Source organism: Martes martes, assembly GCF_963455335.1.
Source record: "Martes martes genome assembly, chromosome: 15".
Lineage (NCBI taxonomy): Eukaryota > Metazoa > Chordata > Mammalia > Carnivora > Mustelidae > Martes > Martes martes.
Genome location: NC_137903.1, coordinates 24,208,760 through 24,228,808, shown reverse-complemented (window position 1 = coordinate 24,228,808; position 20,049 = coordinate 24,208,760). Strand labels below are relative to the sequence as shown.

At 47.7% G+C, this 20,049-nt stretch overlaps 1 protein-coding gene across 2 annotated transcripts; it reads right to left on the bottom strand.

Annotated features, from left to right (window-relative positions):
* Positions 1-1,729: 1,729 nt before the first annotated feature.
* Positions 1,730-19,007, bottom strand: EIF2D (eukaryotic translation initiation factor 2D). 2 transcript variants are annotated; one of them, XM_080823781.1, is made up of 15 exons: positions 18,842-19,007; positions 17,728-17,918; positions 16,643-16,726; positions 16,037-16,127; positions 12,919-13,026; positions 11,102-11,361; positions 10,480-10,597; positions 8,766-8,811; positions 8,233-8,336; positions 7,958-8,107; positions 7,482-7,571; positions 6,675-6,770; positions 5,522-5,642; positions 3,403-3,577; positions 1,738-1,934 (listed from the first exon to the last, which is right to left on the bottom strand). In XM_080823781.1, the coding sequence occupies exons 1-15, from the start codon at positions 18,895-18,897 to the stop codon at positions 1,864-1,866; spliced, it is 1,761 nt and encodes a 586-aa protein (XP_080679907.1). In that variant the 5' UTR covers positions 18,898-19,007; the 3' UTR covers positions 1,738-1,863. The 2 variants fall into 2 exon arrangements, with proteins under 2 accessions (XP_080679908.1, XP_080679907.1); XM_080823782.1 differs by lacking the exon at positions 7,958-8,107 and having other exon boundaries at positions 1,730-1,934.
* Positions 19,008-20,049: the final 1,042 nt, after the last annotated feature.

Genomic DNA, 20,049 nt, shown 5'->3' with positions numbered 1-20,049 from the left:
CTTTGTGTCTTTAACAGAGATCAACGGGGCGGGACACAACCTCTCTGAGCCTCCAATCCCACCAAGACTGGGCAAGGTAAATGATGTTTGTGAAAGAACCTTACGAAACACTACACGTTATCTGTGTTCACATAAGGACTGTGTTCCATTATACTATACATACCACACTCCCTCAGATCAAACTGTCTGTCCAAAGGTTCTGTTGTCATAGAATCTTGTTTGGGGTCAATTTCCAAAAATTCCTTCCTCGGTTCCATAGGCTCATGCTGGCAGAGAGAGAATTAGTAAAATTAAGGCATTTCCTTACAGTGAGTCACAAGTGGTAGGGACTTTTATTTTGGGTCTAATAAGGACAGGTAGGAAGCATCACACACATACTCCCCTTTGTACCCATTTCTTTCTTCCTTTCTAGCTCCAGAGGGGTAATTTGTGAATATTGTGGGTATTTTCAAGTCTTTCTTACCCTGATTAAAAAAAAAAAAAAGGGATAAGAAAGGAAAAAAAAAGTAAATTAAACTTTGTTTTTTGAGGGTAAAACCAAAGACCTCTGGAATTCAGGTCAGCTCTCACCCCTTCCTTTTGTACAAGGAGCGCTTTGTGGTCACAGAAGTGACTCCCAGGAACTAACCAGGGACCAAAGCAGTGGTTCTGAACCTTTCTGGCAGCCAGTGACTCCGCTGGGCATGTGACAAAGACGCAGGAACCCAAGGAAAATGAGTGCACAAAATTCTGCATACCATTTCAGGGAGTTCACCGACTCTCAGACGACCAACTGAAGATTTCTTCTGTGAGCCCCCAGTGTTGTACCCGAGTTTTCGTGTCTGAGAGACCACCAAGGAGCCGACACCGATGATTACGAGGGTTTATTTAACAAGCTTAAGCTTGGGCCCAAGGATACCCCACAGCGGAGTAGGGACTTGGACCCCGAGCTTAGTTAAGGCAGGGGTATTTATGGGTTCCTGTTACTAAAGCAGGGTGGGGAATCCCGTTACTAAAGCAGGGTGGGAGTTTCTGGAACCAAAGCAGGGTGGGGCTTCCTGTCACTAAAGCAGGTGGGGGTTCTTGTTACTAAAGCAGGGTGGGGGTCCTTAGAACTAAAGTAAAGTAGGGGAAAGTTCAGCCCTTGAGCACAGGGGTCTGAGATGGCTGTAACTTATGTTAAGGCTAAACCTGAGGTGGGATGGCCTTAATTTTTTCTCAGCCTCCACACCCAGCAGCATCTGCTTGATAAGACTTTCCTGTGACAAAGCCACGTCCTGAAGCCACACCATGACTTACTACAGCCGGCGGCAGCGTGCCGGTGCTGGGACGGTATCGCTGTTGCAGGCGATCCAGATGCTTTCAGGACTTCTGATTTCTGTCCAGCCGGAATGGTGCTGCCATTTAGAGCCAAGCCTCTCTTCTTTGGCCTGGCTGAGGACCGCTTCTGTGTGACTAACCCTCGAGATGTGAGACCCTTCTGGGGCTAGGAGGTTAATTAGGTGGTGGGAACAGATGGGCCAGAGGCTGTGGACCACTTGCTAGAGGGGCTTTAAAAACAGAAGGCCCTACCTACTTGAGCTTTGGATGAGCCACCCAGTGCTGATAGCAGGAAAGGGACTAAAACCACTGAAATCACATGAATGGAAAAGGTATTCCACTGCCACCTTTCCTGTCCACATAAACTGACGTATGACTTGGAAATTTAGTACAACATTCTAGCTCAGGGGAGGAAACGAGAGGAAAATCAGATTTAGATTAGAATAAAAATTTATTTTGGTAAAGAATTATATTTTTTCATTTGCAAAAGCTGAAAATGCTCATATAAATGACCAGCCCAGAGCTCGGATCTCCACCGGATCGACCACACGAAACAGGAGTCTGTTACTTCTTCTTGCTGGGTTTGGGGGCCTTTTCTAGGCCTTGGATGTATTTTCGAGGAAGCTGATAGTCTTCTACAATCCAAAAAGCAGAAACTCCTTAGTGGGGCATGCCATCTCTGCCACCACCTGCGCTTTGTGTTACAACGTCCCTCCTTGGCCCCGACCCACACCGCTACCTCCCCCCCACCCACCCCACTGTGTGCTTATCCCTGGAGTCAACTTCTCCCCAGCCAACCTGCACCATGTGACCTGCTCTTCCACACACAGCTCGAACCCAGCTGCTCTGGGTAGTGGATGGGCCATTTATCCTTGCATCTCACAGCTAAATGTGTGTATTTTAGCGATTTTTACACTGAGAGCCACTTTCTAGGTATACTTGAGGTATTCAGAATTTTCTCAGGAGAGAACATGTGCATCTGTGTTCAGTCATGTGCTTGTCTATCTTCCTCTATATTCCTTCTCAGCACCTCCTACTGGGTTCTTCACTTAAAGGGGTCAACTCCCAAAGTTTACTACTTAGGCCCTAAAATGTATTTGCTTATCGAGTATTTACTATGTGCCAGGCCCTGAGCGTGAAAAATGGATGAGGAAGGCAAGGTCTCTGAATTACGTTGCTCAGTCTAGCAGGGGGGTTCAGACATTAGAAAAAACTGGCTAAGTGGCAGACACTAAACAGAAAAATTAATATAAGAAGAAAGTGCCACATTGGCCATTTCTGAAATGCTAATTTAAGGGCAGAAAAAAATGGGACATGCTCTGAGACAGGCTTCCCAAGACCCCTGAGCTGGGCCGATGAGGCCCTCCAGTCGGGCAGACGTGGGCTGTGGGAGGGCACACTGGGTGAGGGAACAGGGATGCGAGCACCAAGTATATGTGGGGAGCAGCGAGGACAGCAGCGCGGCTGAGGCCTGGGGTTGGGGGGCGGTGAGAGCTGCCAGAGAGAGCCCGAGGGGAGTGGTAGTTGGATGGGGAGGCTCTGAGTTATTGAGTGAAGGGGCTTATTCTGAAGGCACTGACGCGGCACAAGGAGTGTTTCGAGGAGCGTGATGGAAAGCTGACTCAGGCAGCTTTCAAATCAAAGTGACCTGGAGTTGGGAGAAAGAACTTAGGCTCCGGGGTCTGACAAAGCCAAGTCGGGGGCCCAGCTGCGGCACCGACCAGCTGATTATCTGAGGGTGAGGGACTGAGCCTCGCTGAACCTCGGCTTCCCCAGCTGCCGAACAGAAACACTTCTGCCGATCGTTAGATGAGGAGACATGGGGTCTGCGAGAAGCCCAGCAAAGTACCCAGCACGGCCGGGGTGGTCCACGGATGTCTTATAAAAGGGAAAACCAGGAAGAAAAGTACTCCAGTAGTCTGATGGAGAGAGCCCTGAATCTGGGGGCCACAGCATCTGGCTCAAGTACCAGCTCTGTCCCTTGCTACACACTGTGTGGCCACACACACACACACACACGCACATGGCTGTGGTGACTAGAGGGGCCTTGAATTGGTGGGGAGAATCTGGCCATGCTCCTGTGTCTTCCGAGGGGATGCTCACCAAGCAACAGTCGGCTGAGGTGATGGATCTGGTTTCCCTGGACCTGGACCTGCAGGCTGTCCTTGGCCCCAGGGGCGGGAGTGACCGTTGTGCTAGCCTGGCACCGCTGCTGGAGGACGGCAGCCACCGAGCACGGGTCCAGACCATAGGCCTCCAAGTTCCGGACCACCGTCACCTGCGAGGATAGAAGACTGGTGGCAGGGGAGCCACACGCCCTCCCGTCCACAGGGCTTGGAGCCTCTGTGGCCTCTTCACCTGCCGTGTTCACCATCCCTATAACCAAGGTCCCTTTCCATCCAAGTCACTTGTTTTTATACTTACTGATTCTTTCTGTCCCATCTAGTAAATGTGTTATATCCTTAGTGGAATATTCTCTAGCCCACATGTAACATATACTTTTTACAAAGGCTTTTTATTATGGAGAATTAAAAACATAAATAAAAGTAGAATTGAATACCACGCACCTATGTTTCCATCACCAGTTTCAACAATTATCGACTCACGATCAATCTCAATTCACCTATATCCTTGTCCATATTGCTTTAAAGCAAATCTTCTTAAACATTAGATCATTTTACCTACAAATGCTTTAGTACGTATCTCTAAAAGATAAGAGTTCTTTTAAACATAAAGACAAAACCATCATCATACCTAAAAATAAATGGACAATAATTCCTTAATATCAAGCATCTCATCAGGAACAAATATATTTTTCTATTATTTATCAAATGCACAAATGACATATATGTGATTTTGAGAGTTAAAAAAAACACTGGCACTTAAAAAAAAAAGACAATTTTCCTGTTTTTGAAACGAGTTCTCTTGCATTCATGACTAGAGATGGTAGAGTGTGGTGTGTTACCATCAGGAGTGGGCTGGTAAGGGCTGCTTTCAATAAAGTTCTTGGTTCCAAATAACCCAGGCTTGTCTGGGGACTCCAGCCCCCGAGAACCTTGGAATTGAGAAGGCATTAGAGGTCACGCCTCTCCAGCCCCCACCTGATGCACACACCCTTGACAACATCTTCCCCCAACAAGGGGTCAACCAAGCGTTGCCTGCAGACCTCTCGACAGTAACTCCCTTTTTTGGAAAGCACCAGTTTTAATTTTGGACTGTCTTCTTGGGATTTCCATCCAATAACCCTATTTTTGTCTTCTCAAGGCATCTCGGCAGTAAGTACTCTCCTTCTCCCAAGGAGAGCGTTTCACGAACTTGAGGCTAGATAGAACTCGTTCCCTAGGACTCTGTGTCGCCAGGCCACACACACTCACTTCCTTCAGCAATTCTTTCTAAGCTGTTTTTCCCTGAACAAGAAGGCCCAAGAGGTAACAGAATGAGTAAGAACTGAAAGCCCTTAACAGGTCTAAGAAAAAAATAAGAATAAAATCTTGTGTACCTTTGGGACTAGGCTCTAGCAAGTATCCTAGCACAAAATCCTTGAGGGTAGGGGGTAAGAGGGTCAGCTTTGACTGTTTTATACCAGCCCACCCACACAAACATGGCTCTTTCATAAATAATCTTTGTGGTATTTGAGGCCAAACTCTAAAAACCTCCAATCATAGGGCGCCTGGGTGGCTCAGTGGGTTAAGTGTCTGCCTTCGGCTCAGATCATGATCCCAGGGTCCTGGGATCGAGCCCCATGTGGGGCTTCACGTTTAGCAGAAAGTCAACTTCTCCCTCTCCCTCTCTAGCTCCCCCTGCTTGTATACTCCTTCTTGTTCACTCTCTAATAAATAAAATCTTTAAAAATACATACATACATACATACATACATACATACATACCTATACCTCCAATCACATTAGAGAGACCAAAACTTAGTAGGGACATTAAATAATCACGATCTTTCAACACTGTGTTTTTTGTTTGTTTGTTTTTAAGATTTTATTTATGTGAGAGTGCGTGTGCAAGAGGGAGGGAGAGAAAGAGAGCGAGCGAACAAGCGCGCACGCACAGGGGGAAGGGCTTAAGAAGAGGGCGAAGCAGATTCCCTGGTGAACAGAGAACCCAGCATGGGGCTCAATCCTAAGACCCCAGGACCATGACCTGGGCAGAAGGCAGACGCTTAAGCAACTGAGCCACCCAGGTGCCTCCCAACACTGTGTCTTTTTAAAATTACCTTTTTGTTAGATGCTCTCTGTGCTAGGGTGATGTCAATTGGGCAGATTTTGCCTTTCTTCACAATGGGCTCTTGTCCTGGAAAGGTCACTCGATAGGCAGGCTGCAATCTCTCCAAACACCTGCAACAGGAGTTCGTGAGCTACAGACTGATAAAACGAACAGAAATCACCTCCTCATTCCCCACTGCTATCGGGCAGTTGGGGGGTACCCCGTGTCGCAGGCACTGGTTTGCTCCAGGCTGCACTGAGAATCACTGACATCATCTAGGGGCTGCCCCCAAGACCAATTAAATCAGATACTCCGATTAGGCATATATGGTTTTTAAAGATCCCCAAAGTACGGCCAAAGTCAAGGCCCATGGATTCAGGGAAGGGATTCCCCAGTGACTGGAGTCCCTGGAAACTGTCCAGTGGCCCGGTCTTCTGACAATCTGCCCAGGCTGCCTCATGTAATTTACATCCTGTCCCAAGCTGCTCATGTACACGTCCCCAGCCTGGTAAAATGCTGCTTCACATCTGTGACATGTTCCAGTCCACCTTCTAGAGAAAGCCTAACCACAAAGAATGTCTACCTTTCATGTAACCAGATTTTCTCTTGGTACCATATATACTGGGATTGTACAAACTTTCTATAAAGGGCCAGAAAGCAATATTCTAGGCTTTAAGGGCCAATGGGCCTGTGCAACCACCCAACTCTGCCACTGTAGCCCGAAAGCTACCCACAATGAACAAGTGGGTGTGGCTTATTGACGTCAACAGGTAGCCGGCCGGATGGGCTGTAGTTTGCAAACTCCCGATAGAAATTATTTTCAGTTTTGTTCTGTGGAAAAGAAAGAGCATAGAATCTTCCCTTTGATGATTTTAAGACAATTCCTCCCAGCCTCTTTTTTGGTTCTAAATGTTTTTGAAGTTCTTATTTTTAATTAATTGTTCTTTTTCTTTCTCCCTTTTAAGTTCTCCTATATTGTGTTGGCTCAAATCATTCCAAGGCTCGTCCACATCAAAATTACTGAGCCTGTATTTATGTAGACTGCTATCAGTTGAATTATGGAGAGAAAGTCAAACTGAGACAGTGATGATTCTGAAGTCCAAAGGACAGACATTAAGGGGAGGGGACAGACACGTTGGAGAGGGACTGCCAATCCCCACTACCTGGTCAGGAGACTGTCCCATGGAAGCTTCACGACTGTGTGCTGTTCGTTCTTCTCTAAGACGCAGTCACATAGAATGGGATCTAATTTCACGAGGCTAAAGGGAAAGAAGCAATAAAGAAATGTCAGCCCCACCCCTTCTGACCCAAGGGCCAGCTCAGGATTCATCTCTTATATGTCCTTTGTAGTCATTTAGGACCATGAGAACCAATTCAGGGAGCAGAGTCCAGGAAGCAGTGTGCCCTGTCATTGGGAGGTACAGCAAGTTTCCCAGGACAAGGGAGGAGCCGGTGGCAGAGGGAGAGTGGGATAAATCTGAAGATCAGGATTCTCGGCCCAGTTGCGCTAACCAACCATGACTACACTGTTAGTTCCCAATTTTTTGTTCATGGGGATGTCTTTTGAAAGTAAAAAATAAAAATGGTAATGGAATGCTCTTCATTTAGTAGTTTACCTTTCGTACTACCTTACTAAGAAAACAGAGGATAACAAAAAGCCACAATGACATCAGTAAAATTTTTCTAAGCTGCATTTTCTTCCTCACGAGGGCATGTGGACTTGAAAACGAGTCCTGGATGTCTACGAGCTACCATGTACTCAGGCTATGGCCGGTGCTGACCCCCCATGTGGAGCCAAGCACCCTGGATAAGTCTAGGTGTCCACGGCTCACGGTTTAGAAACCACTGGTCCTGATTCTTTCTAAGAGGCTGTGAGCTGCTCTGTTCCCCTCTAGCCTGGACATGCTCCACAGTGTTTCCCAAGTCTGCGCTGTCGGGCTGATCTTCAGCAGGGCTCCCCGGCCACTCACTTTTTGTTGTCTGCATCAACCAGGTCGTTCTTCTTGGCATAGTTGATGATGATCGTCCGGACCTCCCCACCCTCGAGAACGCTCCCCTTCCTAGGTCAGAAGTGACGGGGGTGGGGGGTGAGGTCGGGGAGGGGGGGTTAGTTTGTGCTGTGCCAGGGAACAAACTGCAGACACCAAGACTCACTCTCTGCTCGGCAGGCTGCTTTCCTTGGCTTTTTGAGCTCGATTCTTCCCTTTCCTGACTGAGGCGAGCAGGACCTCGTGAAGAATAATTACAGGGAGAAAGGGAGAGGCCTACTCTGGTTCATTTAGTCAGAGACACTTCCCAGGGGAAAGAGGCTTGAAGATGGATGTGGGAGAAGGGGGGAACTGGGGCGCAGCAGGTTCTGCCCATCACAGAGGAAGGCTACTCAGCTCGAGAGGAAACAGGCCAGAACACCAAGCAGGCAGAGGAGGGCTGCTCTCCAAAAACTCACTTGTGGCCAGACTCCTGGAAGAGCAGGGTCATGCTGGCTGGGACACAGTAGAGGGGTTTTATATCTGGAGGGTGATAGGGCTGTTCCCTGCTACCCTCCTGGATAGTCTGGGAGGTCGGGGAGGGCTCGGGTATGACGAAAGATGTGATCCTAAAACCCAGCAGAAGGAAAGAAAAAACACATTTTATACTATCACCTGGGCAGTTCCCGGCCCGGGGCCCAGGTGCCCTGGCGCCAGCTGAGCTACGGCGAGCAGGCCCCCGGCACTCACTCACCTCGGGTGCCTCCAGTCCACAGCCACGATGCTCTCCACCCCTCTGCTCAGCTCCTCCACCTGTATCATCTGCTCCTGCTGCATGTGCTGCAGGAACTTAGAGAGCTAAGGGAGAGAGGGCCGGGGCTGGGGACTCCATGGATTCCACGCCCGTCCTGAACTCTCGATGTGCCACACACTGAGCGAGGCTGCTCCTGGGGACGGACGCTTGACAGTCCCTGCTCCCATCAAACCGGGAACGGGGAGGCCCCCACCCTGAGGCTCAGGGAGTGAGAAGCTGCTACGGGCTGCTGGGGAAGGCTTTCAGAACTCTGGTCAGATATGAACGGGTGGAAGGGAGAGAGGGCAGTGGGCGCTCGTCTGGCTGCCTTGACCCGGGGGCGCTGTCCAACCCGTACCCCCCATACCTAGAAGCAAAAAGCTTAATTCTAGCCTGAGCCCTACAGATGGGGCTTCCCCAGTGTCCTTCCAGCTCACGGCACAGGAAACCATACACAACTCTCTGTGTGGGAGTGCAGGGAAGGTACCTCTTACCTTTTTGTAGCTTGATTTCTTTATGTCCAGCTGTCGTCCTTCAGGGCTGGTGGCAGACGGAAAAAGCAAGTTAAGCTAACAAAGCAGTAGTGGTGGGACCTGCCTGCCGCTGAGAGGAGGGCATTTTTTCCTCAGCCTTCCTCTTCCATGTTCAGAAAGAAGCTGATATTCCAGAAACCTCTGCCCAGCGGTGGCATCAGAGAGGGATACCAACCTTAGGATACTCTGGAGCACCGCTGCACAACAGCCCTTTCTGTAAATACGGACTGTTCTCTATCTGTTCTCCAATATGGTAGCCACTATTCACATGCAGCTACTAAGCACGTGACACACAACTAATGTGACTGAGGAACTAAATTCTATTTAATTTTAATTGGTTTAAATTTAAATAGCCACATGTGGCTAGTGGCTACTGTACTGGATATAGCTCTAGAGTCTTCTCAAGCTGGACCACCTTCTGTGGCCTCCGAAGTTCTGCCTCAAGGCGAATCTTTCCAACACCAAGCTCACCGAGGCCGCTAGGCCAAGGGCAGGACTGGCATACCATATCCCTTAGGCATTATCTGGTCACAGCTGTTCATGTACTGTCTGCTGACACAGCAGAGCTGAGGGGCTGCGACAGAAACTCACTGTCTGGCTCTTGAGAGGAAGAGTTTGCGGACCCCTATCCTACCACTGTTAGTTTATTTTTTATTTTCTTTTTTTTCAGCTGTTAGTTTTTTGGGGGAGGTTCCTATAAAAGCCGTAATCAGTCCCTCTACTCAGAACTTACGTCTTTTCTTAAAATGTAACAAGCAATAGCTTCGGGATTCATAGAAAGTCCTTCTAGAACCTGCCGCAGGTTAAGAACCTCCAGCCTAGAGAAAATTCTAGGATCTTTCCCAGTTACTTATAACCCAGTAGGGTTAAGACAAATTATCAAGTATCCCTCCACATACTCCAGACCCCCCACTTATACAGGATGCCTTAAAGGAGTCCACATGTAAACAGGAAGAGAATTACATCAAAACCACTTTTTAAAAAATGGAACAAAATTTTCAAAAAGAGAAAAGTTGAGTTGCGGTGTGCAAATCAAGGAAAGCTTCTGACAGCGTATTTCCTGGGTGCTTATTAAATGTGAGGCTAGTGAATCTTGACAACAATCCTACAAGTGCTGGGAATTCGGGTTCAGAGAAGCCCAGTAACAAGTTCAAATTCACCTTGCTCCAAAACCCTAGGGAACTGCATCCAGATGACTGCTTCCAAAGCCCAGGTTCTACATACATGTAATATACTGTCTCTCCTGGTGGCCTGTGTTTGGGGTATGGGGTTCACACTGACTGTTCCTCCTGATAGAACTTAATGTGGCCCACCTACTTGGCAGGGAAAAGTGTGAAGGGGTTGAACATTCAGAAGACGCCTCTTGACAAAGAGGCTTTGTCAAGGATGCTTCCTGGACGGGACGTGCTGCCTAATTCATGAGCCAGCCCAGAATCACCACAGCAGAGGCAGTGCTCAGAGAATCTTGGGAATTTTAACCTTCATTTTTTCAACAACCCTTCACTGGCTAAAATTTATGTTTTTGGAACTCAGGACCTGATTTAGTTGCCAGATCAACCCTCCAATCCACTCTTTCCATAGTATGTCCCTCAGCTAATTTCCCCATCACACACCTGTCCTGACACACCCCCAAGGTACCAGAGAAAGCCCTGTGGCCCACACCTGCCTCCCGTACCAGCAGGAGAACATGTAGCTGCCAAGGAATGTGCTGGTGAGTAAAGGGAGGTCAGCTTTTTTGACTTGGCACTTTAAGGCGTGTAAGAAGCATCGCTGTAACAGTTCATCCATTTGCTCTGCAAAGGAAACACAAGAACCGTATTTTTCTGAAGGATACAGAATGGCTGGTGCAGTACAAATAAACTCCCTGCCCAGCTCCACCCCTGTGTCACCCCCTTCACCCTGGAAGGAACCCATTCCCAGGTCCCAAAGCTCCCGGACTCTCTTGAGCACTGAGCCTTTAAAGAGGGCTGACTCCAGAGAAGGGGTCTGGCCCACCGAGGCCCACCCAGCCAGGAGCACATGCTGCTGGGACAGAGCAGTCAGAGCCGGAAGAAACCACAGAGGCCTCTGTAGCTGGAAGCACTCCGAACTCCAGGGCAGACCGGCATCCAGGGAGATAGGACGTATGTGGCAAAGACCCCCGGTGAGATGGCAAAGGGCTGCTGGTCGTACCACCCTCACCAAAAATAAGGACTTTCCCATTCTCCTAGAGCTTCGGCACCACTCTGGTCAGAAGCAGAGTAGAGCACGTTTCCTCCATTGAGAGGAGATGGGTCCTTCTACTCCCAGACCTATACCTTGAAGGGTCTTGCTGTCTGTGGGGTCTGGGTTCAGGCCCCTGGCACCCGGGTCTTCTACGGCTTCTGACAGGGACTTCTCCCCACACATCTGCTGCCGAACCTCCCCATTCTCCTTGTCCTCTCCCTCCAGGGTCAGGCGCCTCATGTCTCCCTGCAGGGCCGGGTCTGCCTGGACAGACCCCTTCTCTTCATTGACATCTGGGGCATCCAGGGCCGGTGGAGCCAAAGAAGGTGGAGAAGACTTGTCTCCAGATCGCCTGGAAAAACTGCATGTCAGAAATGCCAAGCAGCAGCCACAGCATTCTCTAATCCTGGTCGAGGTCAGCTGGGAGTCCAGAAAGAGTGAGAGCCACAGGCAGGGCTGTCCAGGAGAGGGCAGAGAGCTCGGGCTCTCACCTAAACCCCATTTCCAATTCGGGGCCCAGAAAAATCCCAAGCCTCAGCATCCTCGTCTCTGAGATGGGGAGAGTAATTCTTGCCTCCTCCCTACCCTATCCAAAGGAATAATACCACTCATCCACATCTGGGGACAAAAAATGATGAAAGAAAAAGCAGTTAAAGAAGGCCCCAGAAGGATTCCCTTCACATGAAATAAAAATAAAACCATTTTGAATTAAATAACAAAAGTCAAGTGGCAAGTGCATCCGTTGTACCAGTTTGGTGAGACCCAAAGTCTGAGGCTCATAGTACGTGACAAGTACAAGCACCTGGGCGGCTCTGGGACCACAAGCCAGTTGCTTCTATGTTCTAGCAGGATGCAATCGAACCTGCAGCCCAGTGATGACATGCTTTCATGCCACTACGTCTTAGGAAGACAGGAGACATGAAAGCGGCGCTGCATACAGGGCACGTGGTGTGACATGACAGAAATCAAACCAAGTCTTCACTAACGGCTGTAGCAGTGAGGCCAGACTATGTGTTTAAGCGGTTCTGACAAATACACAAATATTTTTAAAAGCTGGGGACGGGGGGAACGGAAGCAGCCACTGGTGGAACAATTTAGGCAACGGGACCTTGCCAGCCATTGCGCAGACTGACAGAAAGCGAGGCGCCTGGAGAACACAGGTAAGCAGCCCTCAAGTTTCTGCCAAGACACAGGCTGCGGCTGGACCTCCAGCAGAGCGGGGTTTGGCCAGTCCTCATTAAAAAACTCCAAGGCGGGGCTAGAAATTTTAGAGTGAGTCGATACTGACAGGCCACGACACTTGGCCAAAAGACCAGCTATACCACTTTCAAGGAAACCCTATTTACGGTTTTGGTAGAACGACAAGAAAATCACCAGAGAATAAACTAGTATATGGTTTTAGAAAGCAACTGTCACAGTGAGAAGACGTGGCTTCTGTGATGGGGAGGAGATCTGATGGCGTCTGAAGATCTCCTCTGCTTTGATTTGGGTTCAGAGTGAGAATTCCTGAGCTCTCGCCACAGGGCAAGAAGATGTCTAAATGTGGGTGGCAGATAAGGTGGCATTGCCTGGAGCCATAAAAATAAAGACTATCACAGTGCAGAGAGGTAGAGGAGAAGTCCCCCAGGTCTTCTTCTAGGTCTAGGATTCTACAGTTCACCTAGAAAAGAATCAAAGTTCTCTGTAATTTCTTCCCCAAACAAGAAAAAAAAAATTCGACCAACCAATCCATCCATCCATCCATCCATCCATCCATTTTTTCCTCCACATTTAGCGAAGAAATGAATGTTTGGAATTGGCAACTTGCCTATGGACATGGCAGGGACCCAAACTCTCACTTGTGAATCCAGGCCCCATGCCCTCTCCACCCACCCAGCTCTCTGTAAAACAGGAGAGACAGAGGACCCACCACAAGTGGTCTTGGTAGGTGTGCAGCACGGAGAAGCCCCTTCCCTTCAGGCCCGATGTCAGCATCTCAGCTGTGGACATGGCAGCGACTCCGACGGCGACAGGGGCTCTGAGGAGAAGGAAGCCAGAGACATGGGTTGGGGAAAGCCTTCTAGGAGGGCACACATCAGGGGCACCTTTCCACTCACGTGCTAAAAGCACCACGTTTATAAATTTGAAGCAACTGCCTGTAGCACAAAACGAAACTCAAGTCCCGCCTCAGTTTTCTTCAGATTACCTATAAATATGACTTTCAAAAATCCCTTGACCAAACATTCCCCTTCGGTATAAGTAACCCCTGTGCTGACGTTATCACTGCTTTTACTCCTATTATCAATCAAACCCAGGCAGGTCTTGCAAGGATATTTAAAGTTCCCTTGATTTAATTTCAAAATTATAAATGACCTCCCCTACCTTAAAGACCTAACCATCCTATACAGAGGTTCAAAAGGTAGGCCATTCGTATGCCACAAATGAGGCTGAGGGATACTACAGGGGAAGAGGGAAGAGATAAACAGTGGCACTGACTCGAGATGTTCCTTCTGAGTTGGCTCTTTGTAACTCTCTGTGTTATAGGCCTCACTCTGTGTGATGATCAGTCGAGGAACTGGGTGTGCCCAGAAGATGGAAAACAATCCCATTTACAGTAACTACAAAACCTTCCAAAACCCAAATGAGAAACCTCTTCCCGCCCAGTGTTACTCAAACATTGCCCACACACTGCCCATAAGGACAGGGGACCAACTGGGTAATAGCTGGGGGACGTCCAAGCCTGGCAGGGTCACCTGGGCACAAGGGAGAAGACTCAAGGGCAGAGTTCCCAATATCTGAACTTGAGAAAGATGTTTGCTAACCTGGTGTTCTCCACTGACCATGCCCAGAGGTCAACTCCTGCCATGGAAACTTTCAATCTGGTTTCTTTCTCAGTTCCTAAAGGAGGGGTCTTTTTCTTCCACCTCTGGAAGGGTCAGTGGCTCAGAAACCAGTCTCGAACATGGTTCGGATTATTAAAAAAACGCCTTGAACCCTTATTCTGGGCCACAAACCACTCTCAAGCTTCATCCCCTGACCTGATACAGTCTAAGAGCCAAACCAAGCAGGCCAAATATACATTTCTGTAGTTTTCTCCCGTTCTGGATAGAATACCAGGAAAACACAGTGACACCACCAACCTTTTCAACCCCAAGTTGTGCCACAGTTCAACAAGGGAGGAAACATTTCTAGGTGCTTAGTTGCAAAAGGTTCAAGGGAAACAGGAGAATATGAGTAGCAACGTTAAGATCTTTGAACACTGATCCCTCCCGTACCTACAGTCCCTCTCTCTCTCAAAGCAGCAATGAGCAAAATAATGAGATATCATTTCTCAGTCAGGATGACACAAATGAAAACAATCCATCGTATCCAGTGTTGGCAGAGTGTAGGGAAACAGGCTCCATATACCCTGGAGGAGGGAGTGAAAATGGATATGGCTTTCCTTTGGGGCAGCAGAAAGATACACCTGGTCTTCAGCCTGACAGTTCTGCTTCTTAGTATCCACTCTGGAAAAATATTGGCCCAAGTGTCCCTAGAGGCATCAGTAAGAGACTGTTCGTGACGAAAACAAACTAGAGGCAACCACAAGGTCTATTAAGAGAGGACCTCTTTCATCACCACGTAGGAGGTAAGAAGACTCAGCATAACTGAGTCTTGCTGATGTGGAAAATGTCCTCTTGATCTTAAGTGAAAAAACAATTATCAATAAAGTATAATTCTGTTTATTTGCATTTTTAAACATACACACCCAAACGTACATTTTCATACACACATGGATACATGCATTTAAGAAGGCTGGCAAGATGAGAATGGTTACTTCTAGCAGCAAAGGGCTGTGGGGTGAGGGGGCTTTGATTTTTCAGAACTGTTTATACTATTACTTCCTAATTAATTTTTTTAATAGATTTTTATTTATTTATTTGACAGACAAAGATCACAAGTAGGCGAGAGGCAGGCAGAGAGAGGAGGAAGCAGGCTCCCTGCTGAGCAAAGAGCCCGACACGGGGCTCGACCCCAGGACCCTGGGATCATGAGCTGAGCCAAAGGCAAAGGCTTTAACCCACTGAACCACCCAGGTGCCCCCCTAATTAATTTTTAAAAAGAAGCTGTACATTGATGGCCAAACAGCTCTGTAAATAAACTACAAATCACTGAACTATACAAGTGAAATAGATGAATTTTAAAGTATGTAAACCACATTTGAATAACTCTTAAAATAATTTTAAAAGAAGGATGATGGGGGTCCCCAGGTGGTTCAGTCGGTTAAGCGTCTGCCTTCAGCTCAGGTCATGATCCCAGATTCCCGGGACTGAGACCCACATCGGGCTCCCTGCTCAGCACGGAGTCTGCTTCTCCCTCTGCCCCTCACCCTGACTGTGCTCTGTCTCTTTCAAATAAAAAAAAAAACTTTAAAAAAAAGGATGATGATGTGGATGATGGAGAACAAAGTGTTAAGTCCATGAAAAACAAGGGAAGACCAAAAAAGTCATAGACAAGAGACTAAGAAGACACAACAACTAAATGCAATGTACTGTCCTAGATCGGATGCTTGAGTAAAAAAAAAGACATTTTGTGGAAGAGCTGGGATGATATGAATAAAGTATAAAATTCTACTAATACGACTGTACCAATGTTAATTCCACAGTCTGGACCACAGTTTGGGTAACTGTGCTATGGTTATATAAAACATTATCATTATAAGAAGCTGGGTAAGAACTCTACACTATCTTTGCAGCTCTCCTATAAACATAAAATTATTAAGAAAGAAAGAAAGAAGAGAAAAGAAAAGAAGAAAAGAAAAGGAGAGAATGAAGGAAGAGCGAGCAATATCAGCAGCAGCAGCAAACACACTTGGCTGAGATACGCATAAGCCCACACAGCCTCACTGCCATTCTCCCATGACCCACTCTCTGCTTCTGGAAGAAGAATCTGTTTTTTTTTTTTTTTTTAATCCTTTATCCATAAGCTTTGGAAGTTGTTCTTTCCCACTACCCTCCCCAGTTTTACCTAAGTTTTTCCCCCAAAGGCACAGGGGACAGGCACAGTACCTGTTCCCCGCCAAGGCAATGGCACAGAGGTCACCCTTCTGTACCTGAGGCAGACCAGCAGGGGGCACCACGAGGCCGGGCAGCATCAAATCTGTGGGAAACAAGACAAAAGCATCACAACCCGCATTCTGCCTCTAAGCAATTCTAAGTTTTACTTCAATATTAATTCATTCACTCAACCAACAAACACTTATTAAGTATCAACTAGGTTATTCATAATGAAAATTAAGAAATGCAACCTGAGTGTCAGACCTTTTCCCTTCGGGGGCTAGTGGTCAAACTGAAGCACCATACTGAGGGTCAGGTTCCATGATCTCTTATTCTGCTTTTCCTAACTTTAGCTTATTGATGTAAAGCAGAGCACATGGTCGTTCACAGAGTATTTTCTGGTGTAAGTACAAAGTACGAAGCTTACTGAAGCCTTTCAACGGGGTTGAAGAGGCCCAGGGACCTTATGGAAGCTGCCAGGTGAGGGAGGAAACACACATGCGTGAAAAATTCCATTTTTCGATTGTATGAACACAGGAAATGGGTGCATTTATTCAGGTAGTTGGCCTTACTAAGTAGGTTTCTGCCAATAGCCAGAATACAGGAAAATCCTCTTACCTGCTCCCCCCACCAGTTTTTCGAGCACCAGAGGCCACGTTGTGAACGTTGGGAGAAGGTCAGGATAGGACCACAAGGTGTACACTGCTCAAAAAGAGACACAGGAAGACTTACTGCCAAAAGTTCAATCTCTGAGGGAACCGGACAAGCCAAACACTAAAGTCACTTTAATTAAAAAACAGAAAGAACGTCAACTTGAAGCTAGAGAGGAGGCTGTGAGGCCCTAAGAGGTTTCCTTCTTAAAGCAGGCAGATACTTAAAAAATGGGATGTCCCTTGAGACTGGGAGGCCCCTGTGATTCCACCTGGATGCAGCAGCAGCCGCGGGCACAGGAGATAGAAGCGGGGACAGAGACCCAACAAGGATTCCATCTGGGACCTCAGAAGCAAGTAAGAGAACAGCCTGTAGGACATGTTGAAACTTCCCCATGTTTACTACTTTTATTCCCCATGTTCCCAGTGACTAGCAGTAAAACCTTAGATTGAAAAGGGCCTGTGTCTGCATAGCTGCAAAGTGGCCTGGGGGCACAGGTAACCCGAGGAGACCCCACTGCACTGCTGCAGCCAAGCTGGGGGAAGAAGACCCCCAAGTGACAAAGACAGAAAGCAAAGGATCCTGAGAGCCAGGTAGAGCCTAAGAAAGAATCCCTGTGAGATATCTGCACTGAAGGACATCATTGGACAGCTGCGTATGTAGTTCCATTAATCCAGCTTCCTTCCTATTCAGTTTCTTAAGAAAATCCTGCTACTGATAATTTTAAGAATATCTTTTACATGCCCTGAAATTCCACCCTTTTTAAGACCTCTCCTCCATCCCTACTTAACCCATGACGAACTATTATTCCTTCTTCTCAGAACATCCCTACCCAACTACCTGTGTTAGCCCTTTTATTCTCCCTCCTGTATCGGTTTTTTGATCTTTAAAGACCCAATTCTAGCGATACTGGGTCCAAAAAGATCCTTGGGGATGATACTGGGAGATTCTGTACTTCACGTTTTAAGTAAGGCAGGTTAATGAAAGAAAGAAGGAGAAACAGAGGTTAGGCAAGGATTATAGTAATGGTCTTCTCCATCTTATTGGCATACCTGTTGGATATAGATTTTTTTCCAGTTCAAACAGGATGGGGTTACCACCACACACATACGCAGTCACTGCATCCCCCCTGTGAGCATATAACTTCACAATGTTGAGCTCTTCCTTTCCAGGTACTAAGGCAGTGACCTGATCTGTTCCAAGAGTGGGAAAAGCTGCCGCCACATCAGCCCGAAGCTTTCTCCTGCAGAAAGCAAACCAATACTTGGCAAGAATCCTGCCTGGATGGATTTTAAGAAATACGAAGGACTCCAGAGGACCTACTGTTAAATCACAGGGGCCAAGGAAAACTGGTTTATGATGCCCTATGTATGGTATATGATGCCCTACTCTTCCAAAACATCCTATCCTCTTCCTCATTCAATGTCTCATGTAGTTTCACATATTCCTGGGGGCAAGTCTTTCCATTTCACAAAGAAGGAGGAAAACTGAGATCCAGTGAGTAACCAAGTTAGCTTGACTAGAAACTCAGCCCTACCTTCCAGACTCCATGCCTAGCCTCCGACCCACTCTTTTCTCTGATCTGCCTGGCAAATCTGTCAGCTTATGGTCAAAAAGCTAGAGGAAGGTACCAAGAGTGACAACTAGGGAACACTGGTCCCAAACTTCGCAGCGTGGTATCAGCATCAGCAACACTGTGCACAGATACAGCAACACTGTGTAACAGACACGGTTCTTAAAACATGTCCCTTGGTTCTCTCACCCTGCATCTGTCTCTCCTGCGAGAAGTAGATCCCTTTTCTCCTATTGTCGTAGTTCTCGGTGTCCCATCTGATTCTTCCTAAGGGACTCGAAGCGCTGTGGAGGGCGGGGCCCTGTAATTGTTCGTGTTTGCACCCCCCACACCTTATCTAGCCGCAGTCAGGAAGCGCTGACTGAATTACGTTTTGCTTTAATAGCCCGGGAGACACAGTAGGCCTGTGCCCCACCTTCGCCCTCAAAATGTGTCTAACCCACGCTCGATCTCCGGGGTCCCATCCTGGCTGGACTTTCCCTTGGCCTCCACCCCAGGGCAGCGGACTTAGCTCAGAGAGGGCTGTGGGCCAGCCTGCCCTGAGAAATGTCTGGGTGCCCTGGTGGGCGGAGCAGGCCCCTTCTCTCCCTCACCTGTCCGACCCCTTGATGGCCGTGTTGGACTTGACCCGAAAGGCCTTGGTAAACATGTCTGCTGGAGTGACCTGGGGAAGGCAAGGCGCGCAGAGAAGCCGGGGGCTGTCGGGAAAACGAGAACGCGGCGACTTCCCGACTCGCAGCCCTGTGCGCAGCCATGTTGCGGCCCAGCTGGAAAATAGGCTCGGCTGGAAACCCGGACCACTCAGCTTCGCATCTACAGAGGCTGCGGGGACCGCGGCCGCCCCTAGTGGCAACGCCGGGAACTGAAGCTGGGTGGGCGGGGCCTGGGGAAGGCGGGGCGGATTCCCGCTCCATCCCTTCCCTCGGCCGGGCTCTGCGCCTGCGCGAATTGCAGGCGTCTGCGGGTCTCTAGTGACCGGCAGTGGAGATCATGATGACTTAGTTTCCACTCAATCGGTGTTGCGTTCTGTCAGACCTCGCCAGCTCCTGTTCCATTCAGTTTCAGCTCCACAAAATTAATGGAACTCTTGTGTTTTATTAGGTTTTCAGGCCTCTCGAATAATTTTCTTGAGGGCTTTAGTTTATTAAAGTCTTTATATTTTATTGCACGCCAGAGGTCTCAGGATTTTCTCATTATTTTAATTTATGTGGAATGACAGTAACAATAACAGAGAATCCACCCTTGTCCCAGGTTTGCCCCGCATGTTATGAGGAGAAAACTACAAATGATCTTCAAGTCTATTTTAAAATATTTTTGGCCACTTTTAGATAAATTTTTCAAAGCTTTATTGCTGTTTGAGTTCAGGCGTTATTTGGAGAGGGGAGTTTCCAAAACTAATGAAATAACGTTGCTTATTAAAAAAAAATTCTGTGAGGCAGATTAGTTTCAAATTATGGTTTGGCTTCTCCCTATTGATGTCATGTGCCAACGGCTTTTCTTACTGAAACTCTTGCATTCTCTGGAAGATGTGGAGGTAATTCCTACCTCATAGGGTTTCCATTAGAAACGATTGAGGTAATGTATGTGATACGTTACACAGTGCTTTGCAAATTTCCAGTAATATATTTCAAAAGTCTCCAACAGCGTTGAGAGAGAGTGATGGTTTCCCGGTACGGGGCTGCTGTGCACACCTGGGGTCCTGGCCCCTACTAAATCAAATTTTGCATATGAAGAGTTAAGGGCAGAGTATCCATCCACCAAGAAAAAAAAAAATCCTAATTATTTCTTTGGATGACACAGT

Excerpts from the sequence above, each read along its gene's own strand:
- EIF2D (XM_080823781.1), bottom strand. The coding sequence starts at position 18,897 with ATGTTTACCAAGGCCTTTCGGGTCAAGTCCAACACGGCCATCAAGGGG. Across the intron at positions 17,919-18,841 it reads GCCATCAAGGGGTCGGACAG|GAGAAAGCTTCGGGCTGATG; the intron begins GTGAGGGAGAGA and ends TGCTTTCTGCAG. Across the intron at positions 7,572-7,957 it reads TTCCAGGAGTCTGGCCACAA|GAAGGGGAGCGTTCTCGAGG; the intron begins GTGAGTTTTTGG and ends CTTCTGACCTAG.